Source organism: Lonchura striata, chromosome 6 (genome assembly GCF_050655825.1).
Source record: "Lonchura striata isolate lonStrDom1 chromosome 6, ASM5065582v1, whole genome shotgun sequence".
Classification (NCBI taxonomy): Eukaryota; Metazoa; Chordata; class Aves; order Passeriformes; family Estrildidae; genus Lonchura; species Lonchura striata.
Window position 1 is genome coordinate 25,168,904 of NC_140708.1, and position 21,585 is coordinate 25,190,488.

The 21,585-nt window shown below is 36.2% G+C and overlaps 3 protein-coding genes across 6 annotated transcripts in view; 1 reads left to right on the forward strand and 2 right to left on the reverse strand.

The window, feature by feature from the left end:
- LGI1 (leucine rich glioma inactivated 1) overlaps positions 1-662 on the reverse strand; it is a 29,677-nt gene extending 29,015 nt beyond the window's left edge. The window contains exon 1 of the mRNA XM_021539681.4: positions 554-662. The gene's annotated coding sequence lies outside the window, so the exon portion shown is untranslated. The remainder of the gene's footprint in view (positions 1-553) is intronic.
- LOC110475500 (protein FRA10AC1 homolog) lies at positions 80-19,392 on the forward strand. 4 transcript variants are annotated; one of them, XM_021539720.4, is made up of 14 exons: positions 80-185; positions 4,339-4,415; positions 6,409-6,501; positions 6,585-6,630; positions 7,463-7,539; positions 8,211-8,294; positions 8,777-8,861; positions 11,778-11,823; positions 14,435-14,548; positions 15,526-15,568; positions 16,015-16,139; positions 16,737-16,775; positions 18,055-18,118; positions 18,533-19,392. In XM_021539720.4, the coding sequence occupies exons 1-14, from the start codon at positions 156-158 to the stop codon at positions 18,573-18,575; spliced, it is 966 nt and encodes a 321-aa protein (XP_021395395.3). In that variant the 5' UTR covers positions 80-155; the 3' UTR covers positions 18,576-19,392. The 4 variants fall into 4 exon arrangements, with proteins under 4 accessions (XP_021395395.3, XP_021395405.3, XP_085439779.1 ...); XM_021539730.4 differs by having other exon boundaries at positions 16,737-16,760; XM_085583653.1 differs by lacking the exon at positions 18,055-18,118.
- PDE6C (phosphodiesterase 6C) overlaps positions 3,832-21,585 on the reverse strand; it is a 44,599-nt gene continuing 26,845 nt past the window's right edge. The window contains exon 22 of the mRNA XM_021540164.4: positions 3,832-21,260. Within this exon, the coding sequence (XP_021395839.1) occupies positions 21,190-21,260 (71 nt within the window). The 3' untranslated portion in view covers positions 3,832-21,189. The remainder of the gene's footprint in view (positions 21,261-21,585) is intronic.

A 21,585-nucleotide genomic window follows, 5' to 3' on the forward strand; every position in this document is an offset into this window, starting at 1 on the left:
GCCCCGCGGCCCCGCGCCGCCCGCCCGCGGCGGAGGGAGGGCGGAGGGAGGCAGGGAGCCCGCGGCGCGGCCCTGCTCCGCCTCTGCCCGGCGTCCCGGCAGCGGCCCGCACTGCCGCGCCGGGGCCGGGCGGCCGAGGCGGCCCTGCCGCGGCCATGGAGCCCGACCAGCGGCGCCTTTCCGCCGTGAGTGGAGCCGGGAGGGAGGGAGGGAGGGAAGGGCGCCCGGCGGAGGCGGGCGGGGACAGGCCTGGTGGAGGCCGCGGCCGCCATGGCCGGGGCGAGGAGAGGCGCCCGGCCGTGCCCGTGGGGGAAGGGCCGAGCCGCCCTCCCCGGGCGGCGGACGGGCAGCCGGGGGGTCGTGCCTGTGCCCCGCTGCGGCGGCGGAGGAAGGGCCAGGCGGGCCGGGACAGCGCCGGGACAGCGCCGGGCCACTGCCGGACAGCGAGCGAGCAAGAACGGCTGCGGAAGCTGCGTCCGACTGGCCGGTGCTCGTTTCTCCGTGGGCCTCCACAGAGCTCTAATCCTCGATGTCGTCGTCTGCTGTTACCTACCTTTTACTCCTACTTTTAATTTCATAGCTGTAATAAAGGGGCAGTATCTTGCGAGTGTCTTTTCTCTTTGTTAGGGCCGCTCGCTGTACAGTATATGCAGGCACTCCTTGTAATAGGTCTTACAAGGAAGAATCGATTTGGAGCTAGTTGCTTATTCTCGGGTTTTTTTCCCCAAGTAGGGGTGGCAGACCTTCACAGACAACATCAAGGTGGGAAAAGCATGTTGCAGTGAATCATTCTGACCTTCCACACAGCATCATTTATCCATCAAGGATGGCTCCTCAAATTCTCTTACAGATCCTGTGCTTCCTTCATACCCTCCCCAAATAGTTTGCACTGTAACGAGCACTCGGGTTTGTTCTGGGTCACATCTGGGCCGTGAGCAGACACACTCACAGACCTGCGTGCTGGGCAGATAAAGGGAAGGATGGCTTGTGAGGGCCGTGACAAGACTGGGCCCGAGGTCAGGAGCCACAAGTTGGGAGTATTTTACAGAATTGTTTTGCCCTTTTTTCTTGTTCTGTTGTTTCATGTTCAGTCACGTTGTGGTTAGGAGTGGACACATTTCACCAGTGTGTGTTTACTCCATTGGAGAGGCTTAAAGGAGGTGCCTTCTCTGGATCCAAGTATCTGCTGTAAATGCAGTGCTGAGTAGTTTGTGGTGTCCTGGATTGACATCAAGAGTTGGTATCTCAGTCTGACATCAGTTGTGTACAACGTTCATGCATTTACTGTGTTTTGCGTGGGTTTTAGGAGCCAAGAGTTTAGTGGACTCTGTTCTGTCTCCAGTTGTTTCATCATTAAATAATCCAAGATATTTGGATTACTTAAGTGTGAGCTAAATATACCCCAAAGCATATTTGTGCTTGTTTTAATTTTGTGGTTTCAGTTTATTTTATTGTTTGGGAATAAAAAATTCAAAGTTGGAGCAACAGCAAAATACACTGTGTCATTTAGCTTTCAGGTTTGTGTTTTGAGAAAAGACTTGGTATTTGTATTAGTAATTAACTAGAAGCATTCTGAGTCTGACAAATTCCATCAAACCAAAGTTTATATTGAAGGGTTTATTAAATAGTGAAAGTAGTTATTTTAAGTTTTGTTGCTGATTATGCACATCCATGTCTATATCTGATAGGTTAGGCCTACAGTTAAACATATTTTTAGTATCTGGGGTTGTAGGTGTCGGTTTGCATTGTCCTTCCAAAATGGCAAGGTTCATTTATAGATGAGGTTCTTTGGAGATGGAAGTCCATGAAATGAAGTACGTATGTTTTACCAAGAGTCAGGTCATCTTGGAATCATCCTAAGGTGTCAGGTTAGAAACCATTCAGTCCCAGTGTCTGTGAGTGTTGTCCAGCACTGCTGGAGCTGCTGCTGTCAGGCCCAGCACCAATGCAGGACCTGTCTGTCCTGCTATTGCCTCAACAGAGGAGTGATCCACAAGTGTCAGGACAGCAGTCATGGGCTGGGTCCTTTTTCACTCTGAATTTATCTGTGCGGTATTACAGTGATTCAAAGGAATGTCTGAAGCTGTGAAGAGCTTTCCTGTTGGAAAAGCAGCCTAGTCCTTAGCCATACCTGCCCTTATATTGACAGTCAGCTTTTCAAAAGGCAGTCATCAACATCTGAAAACCCTACAATATGACTGTGTTGGAGTAGTTTTTCTTGCATCTTTTTTTCTTTTATTTGAATCATTCCTGGGCTCACTTGAGAGCTGGTTAGTGAGGATGTCTGTTTCTTTCCTGGGGTATATAATCCAAACGCAACTGCTTTGTGAGAATCCCCTTTCATTTGAGCTTTCTTGCCTGGTTGAGTACTTCATCTGCCTAGGGCTTTCATGCTCATGGTGTTGGCGGGACTTCCCTTTTGAGTGTGAAGAAAGCTCTGGATGTTCATTTGGGAAGCATTACTAATGCCATTTAAAACATTCCCAGATTAGCATGATATTTTTTAAACTTAGAGGCCAAGTATAAATATATTTGCTTAATACTCATAGAGTGTTCAGACTTTAGTTCTAAAGACCTTACAAGCTTCATTAACAGAAGTAGTGACAAGCTAGCTATACTAGAACCACCTATCTATGAGGTTACATTGTTGTTGCTTTTTTGCTCGTGTATGAGGATGGTTTACAGCAGACATCTGCTGCACTTATTTGGTTTGGGGTTTTGTTTGGGGGAGTTGTTTGCCTTTTTGGTATGTTTCTGTTTTGTTTGTAATGGACAATTTTTATGTCTCGTGGGAAATAGAAAATTGTTCAGAAAAAGTTCTGATTTGCTTTTGTTGAAATATATATGTGTAGGAGAGTTATGTGTTCTTCAGAAGCATCCAGAAGAGTGGGAGGAACATTATGATATTTGTTTATTATTATTAATAATAATAATTGTAAAGGCTTTTAAAAAACTTAAAAAGAGTCCTTCATTGTCATTTTGAAAAAATAGTTTTACTTACTGTGCACAGTACAAACCAGTTGTAGTAGTCAGTAGAGGATACAGCTCACTCTTCATCATAGCATTTCTGCAAGTCATTTGCATCAAGAGAAGGCACCTCATCAAAATCATCCTGTGGAGTTGTGTCTTTTTTTCAGATTTTGTTTTTCTCAGCTTTTTGGCTGAGGAGGAGTATAACTGTAGGCAATGTAAGAATCAGCTGAATCGAGTGCGCTTGCTTTCTAACCCATTGACTTCTCTTATCCACAGTTTGACTTACCAAGACACTTTGGGAGCGTGTGTGGAACCTTCCCACGTGCAGCTCTATTAATAACCATCCCTCTTGTTTTTACCTCAGTTGTGTAAAAGCTTGTTTGGAGTTGGTGCTGGTTTATGTGGTGGCCAGCTCTGGCTGCTCTCTCTGTGTGCTGTCCCTTCAGCTGGCTGGTGTAGGTTGTGGAGGCTCAGATGAACTGTAAGGAAAGTTATCTGGGTTAAATAATATTTTTTTTTGCATAGGTTCCTTTGTAACTGAGTTGTTTGGTCTGGTTCATGTGTACTTTCACAACTGTAACTGAGCACCTGGTAGGAAGGGTACTGAGAGTAGGAGTGCGGGAGAGGAGATGGGACCTACTTAAGCTGTTGCATCACCTGAAGGAATTGAACATGGAACTGTGCCTTGAGAAATGGAAGTGATACATCGGGGCTTGGTCATTTGAAAGCATTATAATATGGATATTTTGGTTTTCTTATATGCCTTAATTTAACATTGTAGTCCCAAAATGTGTGGAACAGAAGGTTTCATTTTCTGGTAGGAATGTTGTGCTGATGAGATGATACACTTTTGCAGGCTTTTTTTTTTTTTTTTTTTTTTATTTTATTTATTGTTTCAATCAGATTTCCAGCTACCAGTATAAGATCTAATGATATAAAATGCTGCCCAAGAAACTTTTATTCCCATTTTCCTTCATTTATAATGTGGACATATCACTTGCTGTCCTCCAGCCCCCAGGGAAGATATTCACCTTTGTCTTACATAAGGAATGTTGTTTAGAAAATAAAAAGCTAAGGTATTTATCATATTTTTAGTTTGCTGCATCTATGTGAAGATTAAATATGCATATAAATTATTTCTAAAGTGATCTATTTTACAAAGTGATCTTTCTTGGCCCTGTATTATCTGGAATATACTCTGCATTGTCTGTGGAATTTTGTTTGGTTCACACATGTGAGAATGTGCACTAGTTCACTTGCTCTCTGTCTTTCTGTCTTTATTTATGCTGATGGGCACTACTGATTTGTAATTATGCCATATCCATATTACATTAGCAGATATATTGACTGGTCTATTATTTTCAGGCACATGGCCATGGAGGCTATGATTCTGATTTTAGTGATGAGGAGAGTGGAGAGAAGTCTCTGCAAAAGACTAAAAGGTAATGTAGTACAGAATTAACACTTTACATTATGTATTTTGTACAAATGGCCTCTTAGTGTGCATAGAAGATGATGCTGTTGCATGTAAGTTCTGGTGTTGAAATGGTTTTTAAAAAATCAATCTCTTTGATTTCTGCATCTCCTCATCTCAAGTTTGCCAAAGCTTGTCATCTCCAGAGGCTGCTGATTAAGAGCTGTTCTGCCAACTCCATCTGGTGTATATTTGCCCCTCAGTTCTTGGAGCAGAGTGTTTTGTTTTTCCAAGCATTAGTATCCGCTGCTGGGTTTTGGCAGCGCTGTTCACACCACTGCGATCCATCAGGACAAATGGAACTGCTAGGAGAGCAAGGCAAAAAAGGCCAAGTGTAGCAGGCTTTGTAGATATAAAACACATAGAGATATAAAGTGAAGAACTTATGCTACTTCTTTATTATTTAATTTGTGAAGAGACCTGGGTATTGGTAAATTGTGTTGTGATCAATCCTTGAAACGTACCTGCACATCTCTTATTTGAGATTATGACCTTGGCCAGTACTTTCAGTGGTTTGCAGTTAGTGACCTGGAATTTTGTAATCTGATGTGACTACATTGTAAAGATTTTTATTTGTTTTTGTATTTATTTTGCTTTTGTACTGTAGTTCCTTGACACTTTCTGCACCATACTGAATATTTGGCCAACATTTTGCATATACTTTTCTTAACTTTTTTTCTGTCTCTCCCTTGTTTTTTTATTGGACTTTATTTAAGAAGACTTTCTGGAAACTTTCCTAAGATTCTTGCATATTTTTCCTTTATAGAAGAATTGAAAGAATGGATTTTGTAGTGTCTGATTGCATTCTGGGAGAAAAAAAATAATGTTTTAATCTTTGGAATAATAGCATGCATTAAGACATTTCATTTATTTTATAAATATAGCTGTTTTCCATTAAAATAGGGACTGATTTTATTCAGATCTCATTTTCTTTAGATGCCATTGCACATTCCACCATTCCACTTTGAGGTGCAATATTAAGTAACCATCAGGAGTCTTTCAAAAATACCATCATTATCCTTGTTCTGGCACATAACTGTTGATTCCCAGTAGGGCTCTTATGTGGGTTCCTTTTCTTGCTCTGTCATTGTATTTATTTTCACTTTAAGGAAAATAATAGTCTTAAATTCTCTCCAAATTACTTTTTTATAGACCCTTCTTATGGGAATTTTGTGTTTACAAATCCTTTTGAGTAAATGATACTTTAAATTTCTAGAGTCCTATATTCCATAGCTAGAAACAAATTTCCTGGCTTGCTTTCTCCAGGGTTCTGATTGCCATGCTTTCTGCCTGCTGAAAATTATGGGAAAAAATCTTTTTTTGCACCTCAGTTTATGAATGAAATTAAATAAATATACATTTTACTAGCTAAAATATATATCTTTAACTTTTTATTACTTTGTTGAACTCTAAAAGTAATTTTAGCTGCCTACTGACAAGTACAGTTCATTACATGGTAATTGACTTCTAAATTTGTGATTCTTGTGATTGCACTACAAGAGGCAGAGCTGTTTAATGAGGTGTTGAGACATTGGCATGAAAGGGTGGAATAGGGTTACTGCCAGTCACTCTCTTTCAGTGAATGCACTGTCTTTCCTGTTCCTACTTTCCTGCGTAGCTGAGATTTGTAAAAGACTTTAAACGTCAGAGTGAAACTAAGGAATCTTCCAGGTTTTATAATTGTGGTTCTATAGTGATAATATTAATAAAAACAAATATTGCAAATTGCTGTTTCAAGCAATCGCCTTTAAATGCCAACTGGAAGCAAATGCCTTTCTGATTTTGTTCTGCAAATGAAGTAAAGCCCAAGCTGATGTTGGTTCTGAAGTTTCATTTTATTCTTGTAGGAAATAGCAATATAACTATTTTTGTTACTCAAGATAGTGCAAGGTTTAGCATATGAAAATTTTATTGCTTATGAAAAGTTTTTGAATAACTTTTCTTCCTTTTCCCCCCTTTAGAATACAGGAAGATGCCCTTCTGATAAAGCCATTCCAAAAAGCAAAACAAGGCAGTGTGGTTCACAGACAATTTGCAGCTGAAGAATGTGATAGGTATCTTTTATATATTGCTTTTGTGAGACATTTTCCTCTTAATGGAAAGATAGTTTTCACTGGAACGTGTTTGTTATTAACAGGGAAGAAGCAAGAAAAAGAAGATTTCATTTGATATCGATGGATGCTGTATCCTTCTGTTTGATTTTTCAAGTTTGAAGATGTGACACAGGTTATCCATTATGGTAAAATACTGGGATTTCTCAGTTATCACAGTCAGTGACTGTGAAGCACCAGATACTGAGTCACTCTTCAGAGGAGCTTCTTTGTGCTGTTGAGATGAAAGTTTTGAAAATCTTTCAAGAAGCCATATATAAAGTTTTTATTTTTGAAGACACTTATTTTCTGAATAAGTAATTACACATTTTGCTCAAATTGTGGTGTAAAATGTGTTTCAAAGTTTCTGTTTTGGCCTCACACTGAGGCCAAAGTGTTCTAAGAAGCATTACATATTTTTCCATTGTTTTAATTTCCAAACTAAAGCATACAACTTTTATTTGTATGTTGGTGGTAAAAATGTAACAAATTATTCCATTTTAGTAGCCAGACTGTTTTTATAATAGAAAAGTACAAACCTGTTTTAAACCAAAACTGCAGTACAAAGAAGCTGTTACCTAAATCACAGCTGAAAAAATGAACCATGTTTCTGTGTATGTGCATACAGAGCATCTTTGATAAAGGAAGACAGTTTTATAAATGAGGAATGAAGTTTTAAAAATGAAATTGCCTAGAATTCCTGTATTTGGAAATTAGCTTCTATGAGAGATTATTATGTAAAAGTTCCTAATTAATTCCATTCTTTTTTTTTTTTTTTTTTTTTCTTAAATTACTGAACTGTTTGTGAGGAGAAAAGTCTCTCAAATATAGAAAAAGATTTTGGTTGGGTTTTGTTTTTTTTTTTTTTTTTAAACTGTGGTAAAAGGAAATAAGTTCTGAAACAATCCTTAATTGCTTTATTCAGTATGAAAGACATAAGAAGTTTGTGCATGACTACATTTTATACTATGGTGGCAAAATAGAGGATTTCCAAAGATCTGGGTGAGAACGGTTAGCAACTTTTCCCCTACTGACCTCAAAGTTCCCTGTTTTGTGAAGCTGTTAAATATATATTATAGCTTTGGGGGCAGAGATGGATGTAGCTGTGTATCAAATCACTAATTATTTTGGTAACTACAGTAATTGGAAATACCCAAACACAAAACTGCCTTGTTTCACTTTGTTTTCATATTTTTTAGGTAAGAACTTACCATGAGCTGAATTATTCTTGTTTTGTTATGTAAAAGGAAGGATGACAGGTGATCATTAATGGAGGGTACACTGAGAAATATCTGTCAGAATCTTCAAAATAACAGTCTGAAATACTTCTGAATGTGCAGAATTGCTATCCATTGTCCAGAATAATAACTTCTTTAGAGCTGTCTATAACTGCCTTTTAACATCACTGTCTTCAATAAAGAGTATAAAAAGTGTTTTCAGACAGGATCAAGTCATCTGCAATTTCAGTGGCTGTTTTCAACTGTGAGTTTTTTTATTTGGGAACAGGTATGACAGGGAATACATTTTTGGTAGTTTTATTTCATAGAAATGTATTCCTTTATGCTGTGAGGTAGAGAACAGAACTGTAAAATATTGATGCTTACCAAATTATTATTTGATGGATTTTCATTTTAATGTTACATTGTACTAAAAAAATGTGTATCCTTTTATAGAGCAAATGACAAGACGGATCTTGATGTTATTAGAGAAAATCATAGATTCCTGTGGAATGAAGAAGATGAAGCAGACATGAATTGGTACCTGAAACTATTATAGGATATGTTCTTTTTAGATCACTTGTACTAAATTTGTGGTTTCCCTTACTAATTAAGAATTACTGTGCAGACTTGATCATTCTTTGATGCATTTGAAAATGAAAGGCTATTAGAAAGTCTTCCATATTGTAATATTGCTCAAATGCCAACATGAATTGATGACAGAAAGAACTAATAAATAATACTGAATCTCTGAGATCCAAGTGACTGTTCAAAAACTCTGAAGAAAGCAGAGTTTGAAAAAGCACGGTTTAGTATGTACTGTGGATTTTATTTTATATTTATTTTTCCACTTTTATGGAATTTACTCCTTAGTTTAATGGCTGTATATTTGTTGCATTTCTAGGTCTACAACTTGTGTTCTTTCAATGAAACAACATGTCTTTGTCTTACTAATGTCATTACAATGTAAAGTGAATTATGTTGTCTTCTATATTTAATTTTAAAAATACTTTTTGTTTTAGGGAGAAGAGGCTTGCAAAGAAGTATTATGACAAATTGTTCAAAGAATACTGTATAGCAGATCTCAGCAGATACAAAGAGAATAAGGTATTTTTCCTTAGTATAAATCATCTTGGGTTTTGAAGTATAACCTTTTTTAAAAATAGCCTTATGATTGTGGATATGTTGTAAAACAGAATATTAGTACCCCTTCCATAGAAAGGGAGCTGTGAGAATTTGTCAAGTTACTTACAAGCAGCAGTTTGAATCCAAGTATTGTCACTGCCTCAAAAATGTGCTTCTGTGGGAATAGGAACATTTCTGTCAGATGATGTTTTATGAAGAGGTACATTGTGTGTGAAAGTCAGAAAATGCAAAGGGGTTAAGGAAAGAAGGCTGGAGAGGTTGCTTGGAGAGGAGCAGTAGATGAAGCCTAAAAACCCATGGAATGTTACTGTTCAAAAAAGTCTAAAAAGAGTTTTGTACTTGAATGCTGGCAGAAACAATTTTGGAAAAGTCTATTCTAAAGCAGCATCTTTTGCTGGTTGTTCTTTTCTGTTTGTGGAAACAGGATTTGTATGTGCCTTGTAAATAAATAGAATTTCTTAAGAGGAACAGCCCAATTCCAGCACCAGGTTTTCTTCTTAACTGGAACAGCCTTTGTTTTTTCCAAGTTTTTGGCTGACTAACTTCTTAGTCAGAGAGTATACATGAATTTTCTATTGTGTTTTTCCAAAGACTGGTACTGAACTCAGATGTGTCTTGGTGTTTGTAGCACACAGTAACCCAGTCTATCTAGTTTTTTCAACTATTTATAATATAGAAAATTACATTCACTGGTAAATATTTGCAAGGACTGGGCTTAGCTGTATTCGGAAGGAAAGATGACAGTCATTTAAGACAATTGGGACGGTAAAATGCAAAAATCAATTAAAATCAACAAAAACTAAAATGCTGAAGATGCCTTCCCTTACCTTTTGACTAAATTTGATTTTATTTTCCTGTAGCTATTTCATATCCCCCAGTGTCCGCTCCATCCCCCATCCCCCCAGCTGATTTCCCTTGAGCATGCTTACAGATTTTGTTTCTCTCACTACTGTGCCAAGTTTCCATATGTTTGCTGTCTTTTGTGGGAAACTGTTCTGCCCCAGATTTTGTGTGTGTGTGTGTTTTCTTGTGTTGTGTGAACAGTATTTCCCTGTCAGACTTAAAGTGTGTCTATCCTGACTTTGAGGTCACTCTCTATTCCCATTTATGCTCCTAAATCATTACCTCTATTTTCGGAATTGCCATGTCAGCATAAGTGCTGTGCCATGCAATTTGTATTGCAATTTCTTTTCTCAAATACATTTTGATCATATGAAAGTCCTTTCTTAGAAATTCTTAGAAAAATAGAAAAAAGTATGAGATTTTTCTCAGTGACTGATTTATCCATTCCCCTGTTTGGTACAGAAGGATTTCAAAGCAGGCTTTTTTCTTGGAAGTCTTAAATAAGCTGCTCATCCCATTTGCACTGATGGAATACAATCTGTGCTTTCAGATTTTTCCTGCCTTTTTTTTTTTTTTTTTTTTTTTTTTTTTTCCCTGTATCTCCAGAAGCTGATAGCTGGATATCTTTAGACCACTGTGCCTTTTGCTTTGCAGTGCTGGTGCTATGAGAAGTGCAGGGTAGATGACAGTCAGCCTTTTGCATGATAGTTGTTGATGCTTTACATGTTGATGCTTCATCTTGATATAAGAAAGAAATTATTTTATAATGAGAATATTCAGTTGCTGGAACAACCTGGCCAGTGGCATAGTGGAATCCTCACAACTGGAGGTTTTTCAGGTGCAGTTGCCCAAGGTGATGGATAATCTCGTCTTGCCTCCCTTCCCCGTGGAAGGTTGAAGCTTGTGGTCTGTTGAGGTGCCTTCCAACCTGAGCTGTTCTGCGATTTTATGTTTCTGGACTGGATAATGGTTGCGACTGGTTTAATGGCTGCATCTCCTTTGAGAACTGAAAAACAAGCAGAATAGCCTACTCGGACAGAAGCTTAGAAGAAAACAGTAAGGAGCCCCAAGACATATGAACCCCTGAGGCCACAGGCACATTCCAGTTGCTGCTCCAGACTGTTTTACTCATTCACACATGTGGCTGGGACTCCTGTGCTCTCATCCCTAGAGATTCACAGGTGCTCTCATGGCCAGAGCTGGAGACCCACTCACCCTTCTTGCTCCCAGGCTGCTTCACCTGCTGATGACCAGTCTGGCTTGGTCTTCACTGGTGTTTCCTTTTAATCAGAAATGCCAATGTGAACCTCTGGTGTGAGGCTGTGTAGAGACAGTGGAAGAGTGTTCTGACAGCTCTGGCTTGTGCTGGGTCTGTTACTCCTGACATTTTCTCTAGGTACAAATTTTCTAGGTCAAGGTTGTCTTTGAACCTTCAAACCTTCAGTGCATCTTGTCTGCAAACTTTGCAGCTGATAAATGACCGTCAGTATTGTCAGCTTTGCAGGGCAGCACAGGAGTATGTTCTGCATTTAAGTTTTACTTTTGATATGCACTGGACTGGAAATGTTCCCTTTGTTGTCTTATTTTCCTAGAGAAGTCCTTATTTGCTGTCTCTGTACTTTGTTTTGTAGCTTAACAGATTGGAAGCGTCTCCTATTTGCTAAGAAATGAAATCTGTTTGACACCTGGTCATTACATAAAATGCATTTTATTATTTTGTTTTCATTTCCAGATTTCTAGGCCAACTTGTCTTCTACTTGGAACTGTTAATATGTTTGCTTTTGTAATTGTTTTTCAATAGAGGACTTCCTGTCAAAATAAGAAGATAAATATTTAAAGTATTTTTATTTAAAAAATACTATTCTGGAGAGCAGAGGCAGAGAGATACTTTTAATTAAAAGAGAAAAAATTAAATTTTCATGACCATAATTGAAAGGATGAGCCACATGAAGGACATCAATCAACTGAAATTAGTCTTTACAGTACTCACTATGTTGACTATTCACAACTCAATTTTCGTTCTTATCTTAACAGTTTGGATTTAGATGGCGACATGAGAAAGAAGTAATTTCAGGAAAAGGTAATGCTGTCTTTCATTTTATGTTACATTTCTTCTTGATGCTCCTCTTGCTGCTTTTGGACATAATTTTGTTAGATAATATTTGATAGTACTGATAAGTTTATCAGATAATAATGTAAAATAAATTGACTTGTCTTCCAGCTTTCCTGTTTTATACTACATAGGTTTCGATTGCACACTGATCTGCACGTATTACATTTAAAAGAACATATAGTTTATTTTCACAAGGTGAGTTTTGTAATGAGCACCACCTTGACACGTTTGCTAATGTAGAATTTAATGGGTGGGTTTTTTAGCTGCTTTTCTCCAGTAGTTCTACTACCTCATTAGCCTTTGATACCTGTAGTTGAAGTCTCTCAGTAGTTTTCTTCAGGAAATCATTTATTGATTACCAGCTTCTCCAGTGCTGTTCTGCAAAACGTTAACTTTTTAATTTAAGTTTCTTGTGTGAGACCTATTTTAGGCTAAACAAGTTTTGAAAGCTTTGGTGGGAATGATTATCGTGTCTCCCAATCCTGCCTCTAAATCAGTACCTTAATTCTGGGTGAGAAGTCTTACCAGTGTGTTGCTGGGATTTTGCACAGTGGTCCTTGTTCCATGCCTGAGGTGCTTTTTCAACAAGCAACAAAGTGAAATGAATGAGGTATTGCTGTTCCTGGGGTGGATTCTCATAACACCTGTGGGTTTCAGAAGTCATGGATGCACATGCCGGAATATTGCATGGAGTTGTACTGCTGATCAGTTTCACTCAGTTACAGTTTTTTAAACAGCTGTATTCTGTAAACACCTGTATTGTAATTTATTTCAAAAAGTTAGAAATGCATTTATAATTTAAAATAAAATTAGTATTTCAGAGTACAAAGCATGAACGTTAATGGTGGGGATTTTTAAACTGTAAATATTGAAGCCTATAAAGGTAGTTGTAGTCATAGGTTGCATTCATCACTACACATTATATTAATGGATAGTTACATTTGATAAAATTACATGCTTTATTGAATAACAAGGAAAATTAAATTAGAAGTAAATTATTTTTATGTATTCGTGGGGGCAAGATTATAGCTTTGTACGTTTAATATGTGGTACTTTATATTTTAAAACGTGGGAGAAAATGCAGAATTATATATTTCAAGCTTTTTAATGGAATCATAATGAAAAGCAAGCAATTGGAATATGAGTAGATAAATTCTCTTTTTCACCACAGGGGGGCGCGAGAAGCCAACCCTCTCGCGGGTGTCGGACGCGCTCCGTGGGTCTTTTATGCTATTTTAAAATATAAATTGCTTAATTAAATGGAATAACACATCTACACCTACCTGTCTGATAATTAGCATCAGCACTGTATGTACTTTATGTACTGATGCAGCTGTGTCAGTACAGTGGTGGTGAGAACCACTGCTGGTGCACTTTTACTAAGGTTTGGGGGTGATAACAAGGGCACGCAGGAATGGAGTGATCACATTTGCTTGCTTTGCATTTGGTGCCTAACTTTGCATGGTTACAAAGAAGAAGGACCAGGATAAGTGAAATAAGAGGTGACGCTTGTATTACTAATTGTAAATGCCAAATTATTTCTTTGGCATCTTTCCAGTCTTTGCCATAGCTTTTGAAAGGAGGTCATACTGGAGATTGATACGACACAGGGTACTGATAGCAATACCTTACATAGGGTCAAACATACTTAATGTATATTAATTTGAAACTTGCTTTTTTAATGGGAGTTCTGGGGTTTTTTTACTTTAAATGTTTGCATTGCAAGTGGTGTTTCATTACAGAACTGAAGTATCTGAGGACACTGCCAATCCATTAGTTAGCTGCTTAAGCAGAATTTTCTAAGGTTAATCGTTCACCAACAGTCCTGCTTGTGAGCCTATTAATATACATCCTTTCTGCTGCTCTGCATACAAATCAGTCTTCTGCAAAGGGAATGCATGTATCTTTATTGCTCCAATATATGGACTTCAGTGGTGCAAACAAAATTGATTATGTGCAAATCTGTTTTAAAACCACTGTTGCTTTTACATAATGAACCAAAGGAAGCTTTTAAAGTTGACATAGCATTTCTCACAAAGTTGAATTTCCCTTTCTTAAAAGAAAGATATTTATGGATAGTCACTATAATACAAATTGTATATCCAGTATGTCAGGTAAACTAGTTACATAAAAAGCATATGAGCATTTTCATATTGTACAAATGTGATACTTTGAATAGTTTGATGTCATTAAAGATGCAGGTCTGAATCACAACTTCTGATCCATCATCCTTTGCTAAGTAAGTAATCATTTGGGGTATAGGATGTATCCTGGTGACGTTTATTTTTTCAGAGTTTATATTAGGCTTATTATTTCATAATGTACACCTTCATCCATACATTTCAAAACACAGTTATGTTTTTTCCTTTGCAAATAGGCAATATTGGACAAGTATGATTGCTTTATTGTTCCCTGTTATTATTTCCTTAATCTAGATGTTATTTTTAGATTTGTGGAGTTTTTTATTTGAAAGAAATGGAAAATGGAAAGCAAAAACTGAGCAGGACTTAAAATAACAACCCCATTTCTATTAATGTTAATCATTGAACCACAGTTTGCTGATTTTGACTCTTTACAGGTCAGTTTTCCTGTGGAAATAAACACTGTGATGAGAATGAAGGTCTGAAGAGCTGGGAGGTGAATTTTGGTTATGTTGAACATGGTGAAAAGCGGAATGCACTTGTGAAATTGAGTAAGTCAGCCCTTCTAGGATACACTTAAAAGAAGACAAATGCCTTGTACTCAAGTGAGACCCATGAGTTCATGACAAATGCAGAATAGGAGATAATTTTTTTGAATTAATCACAGGTGGTAGTATGGTGCTCTAGATTTAGAGAGAACAGCTGTTATCATTATATACGACAAAGTTGTTACAGAATAAGAACTTTATTCTGTATAATTAGCATGTCATAAAATGAGAATAAATGGCTATAAGCTGTTTTGTATAGAAGCATTTCTAGTTTAATGGACAATACTACATTGCAAGGAGAATTTCAGCATTTTCATTGCTCATTCAGTTACTTGGCCTGGAAGTCCTCAGGGCTTTGAACCAGACAACTTCTCACATACCTTTAACTCTACTGATTTTATTTTAAATATTTGCATTTTCTTCTAAAAAGAACTTCTAAAAGTTCTATCTTGAAACAATTTCCATCCTTACATCTTGACTGTGATTTTCTAATTCAGAATTGTGTACATGATGATACATTTATCAGATAATTAAATTAGTGCAGTTTAAACAGTTACTTTGTGTAAAATGAGTGAGTAGTGGGGCTTTTTCCTTTTGTGCAAAAAACACTCCCCGTGGAAACACTTGGTTTCTGACAAAGCTCTAAGAGACTTACAAGTCTTCATTATAATTGCAGAAGAATTTGATCTGTCCACAAGGATCCAAAAATTGAATGTCTGTACATGTGAAACACTGATACTTCTTTCATGAATAGCTGCCAGTGCTAAACTTGGGATTGTCCCTAACATTTAGTAAAATCTGGGTTTGTACTGGAGACTTTCATAATGTATTTTTTCAATCCTGACTGCAATTACATTGTAACTAGTGTTTTGAAGGAAAAGCTACTGATGTTGAAAAATCTAGTTCTAACTAGTTTTGTAGTTCTGTTAATTATGCTTGTCAGATTCTTGGCTGCAATGTTCTCATTTTCTCTTTTTCAGGACTATGTCCAGAATGTTCCCACAAACTAAACTTCCATCACCGGTAATGAAATATTTTGAAAATAATGGGGACTGAATTATTGATAAGTTACAATTATGATGAACAGCACACAGGGGCAAAACTTCAGTGAGATAATTAGGAATTTCATTTATCCTGAAATAGCATATATATTCTGGAGTTCTTATAAAGCCTCTGACTTGTCACTGTTGAGGGTTAAGATACTCTGCAAATGACAGCACAGAACCCCTCAGACTGGAAGGATTCCATCCCTACCACTACAGAAATTACATTTGCTTAATTTCAGCACAGTGATTATTTTTTTTGTGTTTCTAATAGCACTTTTTTTTAAACTGAATCAGTTTTTTCTGTTTAACTACTGATAGGTGTCTGAAAAAATGACACATATTTGACTGAATTGAATACTTCAGATTTACTGTTGCATAAGAAGTACATATAACAGAGGAGGTGTACATTCATCTTTTTTAAAGGAGGAAAGAAGTCAAAACATGCAAGAAAAGAGGCACAGCTGAACAGAACTCTAAGGAGCCAAAAAATAAGAAGACAAAATTGTCTCGTTCAGCAAAAAAGAAGTCAAAAAAAAAGACCCATGAAGGTAAACTTAAATTTTAAAACTTTAGTTGTTAAACTCAGGTTAATTGAACCTTAGTTTTGCTACAAATGCATAGATGGAGACATATAATTATGTATAAATACATTTAGTTATACATACAGGTATGTAACTTTCTTGACTGCAACACAGGTAGTCAAAAAGGTAAATTTCTTAGGGAAATTTAGATGCAGAAAAAATATACATTTCTTACATTTAACAGAGAGGGACAGCCTTTTGAAAAGTATGCCCTGCAAGGGAAATTTGTGAAAACATTGGATGTTGCATACTAGAAAGGATTGTGAAGTATTTCATTCCATGAGGCTTTGGGGTTGAAAGCCTTTTGGAAATATTAGATAACCTTTTTACACCAGAGATCTTGGGTTGGCATAATTAGGCTCAAAGTGATGACCTTTGCGCTCATGCAAAAAAAATCCTTTTATTTCAGTGTTTGCTCTCTTACTTTGAATGTGCTGTGTGCATGCATGTGCACATATTTAGTGTAATAAATTATCATAGAAATATCTTTGTAAACAATATAAGGTAACAGATAAAACCAAAAGCAGTTTACTGTTTTTTTTCTATTTTGGTGTTTCTTTACAGATGAGGTTTCTTCAGATGAGTCAGGTAATTCTGATAAAGGTATTTTAATATTCTTTATGGTTTTGTAATAAGTTGTATAACATCACAGACAGTTGTCATTGATCTTAGTTTTATTAGCTGTCTGTTTTAATATTTTATGGTATAGGAATGGTGTCTGAAACAAGCAGAAATACCAAGGTTTGAATGAATGACTTACATATCTTAAAGAAAAAGTGTAGGGAATTTTCAGGAGAAAATTGTTTAGTCAAAAAATAAAAATGTGGGCAGATAACAGAATGGAAATAATCAGAAAAATGAGAGATCAGGTTGTTCAAAAAAAGAGCAGAGAGTGCAAAAATAGGTACATTGTTAATAATTTCATGCTGTGTAGTCTGTACTGTGTAAAGATAGTATTTTTCTGATATAATAACTGCTACATTTTACTTCAGGGAGTTATACTGATATGTACTCTGCTCAAAAAAAAATTATTTAAAATAAATCCTAGGCTTTAATTAATGTCTTTTCCAACTACCTGTAGTACCTCAGAGACCTTCTTGTTGCAGGTGGATGCATTCAGTCACTGCTTAGTCACTGTTTGTCACTCAGTCATTCCAGTCTCCAGTTTATTTTTCCATGAGACAGGCCCCTTCTCCTGGTCATGCCAGTTCTTGTTGCAGACTGTCTAGAAGTGATTGACTATTTTCACTAATTGCTCTGCTCTGCTATACATTTTTAAGAATGTCCTCACCCCCTAGGCTTTCCCACTTAAAAACAGGAAGACCTGAAGCAGTTTTCTTATGATTTGGACCATGCCCAAAGTATTTGTTTTTCAGGAAACTTACTGGAAGATTTAGACGTTTAGGGGAGGGGAGGGTGGAGTGTCTTATATGAAATTCCTGTGGAGTACTATGAAATAGGTATAAAATAATCCAGGATTTCTTATAATTTCACTGATAAGTCACAATTGATAAGAACTACCAATTAAGTAAGGTAATTAATAATCTAATATCATAAATTGAAACTGTATTGTAAATCTGGATTTGTAATTATTTAGTTTTAGGGGAAAAAATGCTGTATTTCTGTTGTGTCAAGATAATTTTTTTGACATGATTGTTGTTATGTTTGTCCAAAACATTGCTTTGTGATACCTAAGAATCTTTTTGATACTATGCTGATTAACACTGCAAAACATTTTCATTCTGACTTTATGCAAAGTGTTCTCTTTATTCTCATGATTGCAGTTAAACATTGCTTCTAGCAAGATACCAGCTAATTTTAAAAATGATAAATTATTTTAAAATTTATTTCATAAACATTTTAAATTTTGTACCCGATTCAGATAACAGCAGTGCTGAAGATGGTCCTTCAGATGCTGACTTTTGGAAAGCAGATGAAAAATCACGGTTAGTTTGATGTAGTGAACTTGCAGCTACTGAAAAGTACAGGGTCCATTCAGAATTGCAAGACAGAGTTGTCCCAAGTGTTTCAATTAGTGTTCACACATAAAAGGTTATGTCAAATCTCTTTCCATGCAGTGAACCTAAAAATGTGTTTTTAAAGAGAAGACATACACAACTCTTGAGGAAAACCTTTGTTAAGCCACTACCATACCACTGCTGCCTTACCCCCTCTATACCATTGTTCTCTTAGCACTAAGGGTCAGCTCACCCCTGGGAATGTGAAGGGTATTGGAATGTAGTGTGTAAGTCAAAAAATTCTAATCAAAAATTTGCTAAAACTTTTTTATTCAAAGATTAGCTCCTAGGTGCAAATCCAAAGCAGAACTTTCTGACTTTTATTTTTTGTTGTTGTTACAGGGAAGAGGAATTTCATGAGTATTTTCAAGATTTATTTCTCTAAAACTTGCAATTGATGTAGGGTGATTATCTTCATGAGTTGTCAAGATGGAAGTCTGGAAATCCAGTCATAATTTTCCAGAGACCCCTATTTCCCAGCATACCTTTTCTACAGTCACTCATATGGACCATTTGGGTGGATTTTCTTTGTAGAAGGCTTCAAATCAAAAACTTTCTGTTTCTTGTAGTAGGCTGCATACTCTTGAAACAAGAGAAGTAATTTTTCCAGTTCAGTGCAAAATATATATGGCACCCAAACTTAAACAAACAAGAATATAGTTTATTAAATTACAACAAGGAAGTTCACTACTTTAATTATATCCCAAACTTCAGTTATTGCCAGATTTTTGTAAAGGAACATTTTATAAGATTCTGTGAGTAGTTTAAAGCCATACACTTTCATATACTTATATTTTTAATTTATTCAACAAGAATTAATAACCTTAAATTTATTGGCTACTTAGACTTTAATATTTGGGTATTAATCTCTGTAAATGTTTTCAAATGCTATTGGAGAAATTCAAATTTTGTTAAATATGTGTTCTACTTGAATTAAGTAAACCATATCTGAAATCTCTCCTATTCCTTTAAAAATTTCTTTAAAATTTTAGTTGTAAAGTGATGTGTCTTACAATTCCACCTATAAAAATATGGTTGGTTGATGAAATTTTTGGTGTAAAAAATGGTGGCTTGCTACTGGAGATGTACATGACTTTTATGTTATCTGTGGCTTCTGATCTCCTTCCCATTGATTGAATGTTAATCCTTCTTTCATGTGTAGCCCTAAATACACAAATAAAGCATGTATGTTGCTTGAGAAACTTACTGGATTCATGTAATTCTTTTAATTGCAACACATCTTTAAACATTCATTCAGTCATGTTTCCAAAGAAATAGACTGCACATTAAAAGGTACCATGCCAATATTTTTTCTGTCTGGTGAAAATTACTTTGGATACGAAGGTCAGATTTTTTAAATTAGGTTTTCATGTTAATCTGAGGAAGTTAATGTCATATTTGATAATTACTTATCACTGTAGGTACAGAAAACATTTCTAGTAAGTATTTGATGCAGACACTGTAACAGCAGACATGGTTGTAGTGTATTTATGAACATTTCACATGCACTCATACGAAGAAGTTATGAACTCTATTTACAAGTATTACTTAATATAATTACATTTTAAACATTTTGTACTTACATAATAGATGACAGTACAAAGACATATTTAGGGTGTCCTTGAGTGAGAAATAAACATATCCTTGCATGAAGGCTTCTTTAGGTAAGAAGGGGGATTTAAAGGTTAATTCTCTGTCATGTTGCAAGCTTGGCTGAGAGTCAAATCCAATCTGCAGCAATCTGCTTAAACGTGTGCAACTTGCCCAAAGGGGCTTTTGTTGACTGCGTTGCTATATTTGTTGCTTCAAGTATTGTATATTATGTTCTGAATAACTAGCTTCTCTTTAGGTCTTTAAAATACAGTTGTAAAAAGTTACACTATACATATTAAATACATCATTTAATACAGTTTAAATAAAATTACATTATAAGACAACCTTGAAATTGCTCCATCCGCAGGAGGAGCTGCCTTCCCGAGCGGCAGGTATGGAGTGGGCTTATTCCAAAAGCCTGGGGAGCATCAGTGTTCATGAAGAGCTAATTTGTGTGCAGTCTGTCTACTAGGTTATAGATACACAGGTAATGGGAATTTTGATGGGCTTTACTTCAGCTTTACTCTTCCTCAGAATATTAAATTGATGACAATTAATTGATTTTCAAATATTTCAATTTATTGCATTTTGAAAGAGATCCACTGGGAGTACGTGAGCCTTTTAAAATGCCCTTGAAGGCAGATCCTGCTCTAGATATGCTGGTGTATCTTAGTAAACTTTTACTTGTGTGCAAAGTATGATGTTTGTGGTCTGCTATTTTAGATTGTACAGTAAAAGCTTGTCAGTTTAGGAACTGTGGGAGAGCCATTTGCATATGATCAAAAGGCTACAGTGGCTATAATTTACAGATTTATCATTGGTTATTTTGGAAAAAATTCAGTGTACCATGGGCCTGCTTTTTATAGATAAGAGCTAGGGAATTGTGTTGTGCATTCCTAAAGTGAAAGAAATGTTTTACTCTAGGACTTTATATAGTATTGAGAATGAAGGAAAATTACAGAATTACAGATTAAAGAAATAACATAATATAAAAATCTAAATATCCAAGTTAAAAATATTGCAATTTTTGGTTTGAATTTTACTTTTTAGGTTTCATTCAATAATTTCATATAACATCTGTTAAAATTTTATATATATATATATATTTTTTTCTGGACAGTGTGTAGAAGTTACATATTTTAATAAAAGTACTGTATGTAAATTAAATTATATGAAAAAATACCTAGAGCACACAGTTAACTCATTTTGCACCATTATTTTTTCCAGTTTTTAATTGTAACCATTTTTTTAATCCATTAAAAATTATTTCCAACAAATGGCAAGTGTTTAAGAGGATTAAGAAATTGATCTATACTATTCTATGCAAAGCAGAAATCCACTGGGGCTCATTGAAGTTCTTTCTAGATGTCTTTTCTTGTAGCAGGAACAGTGTCTGAGACAAAGAATTACAAAACTACACATGTTTTGGATTTTCCTTCTTCACCACCACCTCCACCACCTCCAGCAGCACTTTCTGCTAAAAAACAAGGAAGGAAAGTAAAATGAGTATTTTCTGTTAATTTTAGCTGCTCTAATTCCTTATTATGGAGTGCTGCTTTTATTTTATGCATATCATGTATGTTTGGCTGTCTGAAATTTCACTGCTTGTCTGGGATATTGGAATAAGAAACAATGACACGTTATTTATACATATGTGTATATAGTGTAGAAGTTGATACCAACATTTCTCAAGGGACCAAACACACACTGAACCACTCTTACTGGAAAGTTTCAGTATTTACATATATGACTGTCCCACACATACAAAACTGAGGTATGAAAGCCATGCAAAAGAAAGAAAC